Source organism: Daktulosphaira vitifoliae, unplaced genomic scaffold, assembly GCF_025091365.1.
Source record: "Daktulosphaira vitifoliae isolate Bord-2020 unplaced genomic scaffold, ASM2509136v1 Scaffold_1, whole genome shotgun sequence".
NCBI lineage: Eukaryota > Metazoa > Arthropoda > Insecta > Hemiptera > Phylloxeridae > Daktulosphaira > Daktulosphaira vitifoliae.
In genome coordinates this window covers 5,405,388-5,410,869 of record NW_026099572.1, presented here as the reverse complement: position 1 = coordinate 5,410,869, position 5,482 = coordinate 5,405,388, and the positions used below count along the sequence as shown (strand labels likewise).

General features: G+C 25.6%; 1 protein-coding gene across 4 annotated transcripts in view; it reads right to left on the bottom strand.

The window, feature by feature from the left end:
• Nucleotides 1–418: 418 nt before the first annotated feature.
• LOC126896124 (uncharacterized) overlaps nt 419–5,482 on the bottom strand; it is a 14,979-nt gene continuing 9,915 nt past the window's right edge. For 3 of the 4 annotated variants that reach the window (XM_050668615.1, XM_050668614.1, XM_050668616.1), the window contains 3 exons: nt 4,815–4,850; nt 3,436–3,526; nt 419–869 (listed from right to left, as the gene is read on the bottom strand). In XM_050668615.1, the coding sequence (XP_050524572.1) occupies nt 658–869; nt 3,436–3,526; nt 4,815–4,850 (339 nt within the window). In that variant the 3' untranslated portion in view covers nt 419–657. Of the gene's footprint in view, nt 870–3,435; nt 3,527–4,814; nt 4,851–5,018; nt 5,044–5,482 lie in introns of those variants that run through there. The other variant, XM_050668617.1, reaches the window with a different exon arrangement.

Below are 5,482 nucleotides of genomic sequence, written 5' to 3'. Positions count from 1 at the left end.
ACTTTTATTTTACTCTTTACGAATATTATTCTAGGTTTATAAAATAATTTCATAATTCTTGACATATTTTTGATAGGATATAAAATATGCCAGCACGAGTAATAAATAATAAGTATGTCATTGTATTTTTTTTGTTTTTATCATGTCCCCATTTAATGGGAATAAATAAAATCATTGTACGTTTTACTGCAGAACCAACGGTGACGTGATCGAAGTGTCATTAATATGATTTTATATTTTTTCTGCACCGTTAAAATGGCTCCCGAATGCTATTTTTGTATGAAAATTCTCGATTTCATATTTAACATTTTTAACTTTATAATGCTATAACTTTTTGAAAAACATATGGATATAGATTGATTTTTGTGAACAATTTTAGGTTAAATTTTAAGATCATAAACTTTCAAATAAACAAAAATTAAAATTTTCTGTATATTAGTATATTTATTAGTTATATGTCATTAAAAATATATAGAAATTGAAAAAATAATGTAGGAATAGTATATATTTATAAGATTATAAGATTATTATTTTTTAACTTTTTTGGTTCCCATTATAATAGACGTTGTGTCACACAATTTTTAAACATAGAGTTATTATAGTATAATTTTTTCTAAAACGTCCGAGAAGTCCAAAAACGCTTCAGCCGCATCACAATTAGGGATTTGACCTCTTTGGTATTAATGTTGTATGAAATATTTTTACGCATTTTTGCATACTTTCCTTAAACCCTTGGTTAGTTATATGGTCGCCACAAAGCTTTTTTACCAATTCTTGACTAACGGATTCGTTACTTTTTACTAGACATCTATACTGCTTTGGAAAACCTTTTACGGTATTCTTAAGAAAATTAATGTCCGTTAAATTTCCTATTGAATAAAATAATAATATTATAACAGTTTAAATTATAACTAAAGTATACTAGCTAAAAAAATTATCAGTTGCAGGATTGTCATTTCTCAGTATTTCGGGGTTGCAGATTACGTTAATTATCTCAGAATTACTCTATCGAATCTTGTTTTTTAGATAATACATTTTTTTAATTTTTGAATATGTGCTAGCTTTTAAAATTACCTAACTCTTATACAACTCTTTAAAGCCTAATAACAGTATATCACATGATAGCTACATACATAAAGAATACAATACTAAATAGAAGTTATTATCGAGAGAATCGAACGTACGTTGTACACAAATTACTTGAGACCAGTATTGACATATAGGTGTGAGACGTGGGCTACTACAATGATGACTACTCAAAATTAAGTACAAAAGAAAGAAAAGTGTTAAGGAAAATATTTCGCCCAGTGTATAATATAGAAACGGGAACGTACGAAAGAAGATATAATATTGACTTACAAAATTTATATGGAAAAATAAATATTCTGCTAACTATCGTATAGCAGAAGTAAAAGGATAGAATGGGCTGGACATGAATGAAGGGCTTAGGCAAAAAATTTAAAACGAGTTACAGAAGGAAGAATTGTGGGTAAAACACTTTTAGAAAGACCCCGAACAAGGTGGAAGGATGTAGTAGAAAAATATTTAAAAATGATCCATGAAAACGTAAAAATAGAGGATGCGAATGATAGGGACAGATGGAGTGAAATAGTGTTGGCAGCGATGGACCTACATGGTCCGTTAAGCTGTTAAGAAAAAGAAGCTATAGACATAAAGAATACAATACTAAAACGTCCAATTCTTCAACTTGGATTAATGTTACATGGACGCATCAATACGTAATTTGGTACGCATCTGTACCAAATGTTTATAGAGGTAAATTGACATAACAAAACACAGTTCTATATATATTTTGTGAAATTTTTATTCATACGTCAATGTAAAATTATAATAGTTTGATACTTTAAAAGCTTGCACACTAAAAAAAAAAATTATATGCATTATCTAAAAAAAAATCAGCACAGGGGTTCGATGCACAGAGGTGTCGTGGCATAGTTGGATCAAGTATAACGATATCTGACAGTGAATAAAATCACTATCAAAAAAAAACGCTTCGATACAAATCTTTAGATAGTGTTTAATTTTAAAAAATTGGTGGATTATTCCAAAAGCTACATTATTTGTTATTTTCTTATTAATATCTCGATTAAGATAAAATATGTCCAATAAAAAAGGGATTATTAAAAAGTATTATTTCTCATAAAAAAATTGTGTTGATTCATATACTTTTCAATAAGTTATAGCATTATAAAGTTAACAATGTAAAAAATAAAATCGAGAAATTTCATACAAAAATAGCATTCGGTAGCCATTTTCACCGTGAAGAGAAAATTAAGTCCGAATTTTTTTTTTTCCATAATAAAGTACATTACATTAACTATAATTTATGATATATATAAAAGTGTCAGACTTGCTGAAACACTTTCAAAAGTTAACTTTAAAAAGTTCTACTTTCTATATGCATTTTTTAGATTTGAAGTCCCCCCGTATATAGGGAAATGGTCCGATTAAAAAAAAAAGTATTTCAAATGAAAGATGTATGTAAATACTACTCCTCATGAAAAAATTGTGTTGATCCATACATTTTTTAAAAAGTTATAGCAGTTTAAAGTAAAAAATGTAAATTATAAAATCAAGAATTTTCACATAAAAATAGCATTTGGTAGCCATTTCACCATGAAGACAAGTCCAGACTTCAAATTTTTTTTTTCAAATTTAAGTATATCACATTAGCTTTAATTTAAGATATATATATAAGTGTCAGACCTTACGGAACATTTTCAAAAATTAAGTTGAAAAACTTAGTTTTTGTAAAAAAGTTGTTATTTTAAATCCCCTTCCGATGAGCAGGTTAAGTGTTAAATTTTCAAAAAAATGAAAGGGAAATATCTAAGGTTTTAGTATAAAAAAAATTTATGTTGATTTGTTTATTTTTGAAAAAGTTATGGAAGTTTAAAGTAAAAAAAATTGAAAAAATTTCGAAAATGCGCGATTATTAAATTTGTAATTTTTTTGGAGGTTTCCCCCATTTACGGAAAACGAGGGAAATTTTTTCAATTTTTAAGGGTAATGTCTTCGACTAGATACAATTTTTGATCTTTAGACGTATCGTTGAAAGAAATCCGCTTGGTGAGTGCTGAGAAAAAGTGGTAACAGACACAAAAAAAAAAAAACACATCATTGTAAAACCAATACCTTCTCAGCTTCGCATCGAAACTAAAAACTAAAAAGTTAATTCTAAGATCATTTATGGAATCGCAACCACGAAATACTTAGAAATTTTCTCTCACATACTCGCAACTGACAATTTTTTTTTTTTTTTATTGACCAGGGTTATTTAAAAATATTGTTAAATTAATTCTAAGATAGATTCAATTTTTTATCATACAAAACTGCCATAATAGGTATAGATTTATACCACTTTATTAATTGCCTTATTTTTTATAATACCACAAGTACAAAATTAAATTTTACCTTGAATAATACCTGGAACGTTTTGACATAGCCTAATACAATTCTGCAACATTTCTACTGCATGATCAAAATTAGGTTCGTCTCGTAGCATCTGTTTAAATGAAAAGTATGAATGTTGAATAAAATTTATTAATGCATTCATCTTTGTATTCAACGAACTTAAGATGTAGTTCTAATATGAACTGTAAGTTTTTTTTTTATTAAGAAATTAGTAGCATACAAAAAAATGATAACGCTTTATTATTCATTAATTGATCAAATTTTTATTAGTCATTAACATAGTTCCAACCCTAATTTACAATTTAAAACTATTTAAAAATTTGGGCTTAAACTACTAATTCATCATTAATTTGGTTTTCATAACATCGGAATCAATAATAGTCTGTTTCAATGTACCATAATATATTTTTATGTTTGTTATAAAAAAAAAAATTTCTACGCAGGTCGTTCAACAATCTATTACAGCAAACTTACGTAGAATATAATAGTATGCTTATAAAATTGACATGAATAATGTTAAAAGATAAGATTTTTGTATAATGATAAATACCGAGTTGTATCTGTGATAAATGACTACAACTGTAGGCTAAACAATAAATTATCAATAGAAAATTGGTCAAAAATCTTTTAACTTTAACAACAGATAACAGAAAAACAAAATTGTTAACAATTTTCTTCTATTATATCATTAAACATAGAATAGAGGTTCTCATTAAAGAAAAGAAAATTTTTATTTTTAATCTGAAAGTATGAAAAAAAAATTATCTATATATTAATGTAATGTTTTAAATCAAACAATATTTTCCTTTTTTATTATTAATTTATTAAACTTATGAAGTATAACATAAATTTGTATTTTACATTAATATTTTGCTAGAAAAAGTATAATTGAAAAAATGATTAGATAATTTTTTATTGTTTAAAATTATATTTTAAGTAGTCATTAAAAATTTGTTTTTGTAGTAGCACTAATAAGTATTGTACCATGGGTCTACCCCTTCCATTAGACGTGTGAAACGTCATTTAATAGCATAACTCGATTGGAAATCCTATTTAAAAAAAAATATAAATATTTATTACTTTGAATATTATTTAACAAAGTTTTAAATATAATAAAAATTGATCACTTGTGGCTAGTTAATTAAGTAAAATTAAAACTATATTAATAATGTTTTTAATATAGTTTTAATTTTACTTAAAGTTTTAAATTGTTATTAACTAAAACCAAAACCCTAACATAAACAAATTGATAGACCAAAACCTTATTGAAACCGATAATTAAAAAAAAACCAAAATCCTACCGTAACCCATAAATTTAATTTTGTTCTGAGGCTTGGTATTCACTTAATTTTTTTAAAATAGAAACATATATTACTCACCATAATACAATCCATCTGTGAGGTTTCTTTGATAATCTATTATACGAAAACATAAATATATATATATATATTAATTTATTTTATACATATACATTTATAAATTCATGTATGCATATTAAATTTNTACATTTATAAATTCATGTATGCATATTAAATTTAATTCATTGTATATAATACTAATAAAAACAGATAAAAAGAACATACATGTCTAACTATACTTAAATGTTAACTATAATTAACATGCTAGAAAATGAAAATTCAAAAATTATAAAAATGATCTTTTTAACAGACTTATATTAGTTTCACTTGTATGTTGTTTGTTGTGTGTTGTTTGTAACTCTCTACGTGCCACGTGTTATTGCGTACCCGTCGTTTATGGTCCTGAGACTAGACTATATATTTATGTTAAAATTAATTTATGTATGCCTTTAGCCGCCGCCGCCGAATATGCCTCACGTATAATAATAATAATAATATGCCTGTACTACTGTTATTTATAATATGCTAAATTTACACTATTTTATACAATTATTAAAAGTTTATTGTTATGACGTCAAGTTTAATCTACATTAATTAATTTAAGAGTTCTCCAATCACACAAAACAAAAACACACTTACTCATTTATTCACAACATAGATCACTGGTTTTGTGTAGGCGAACCTTCCCA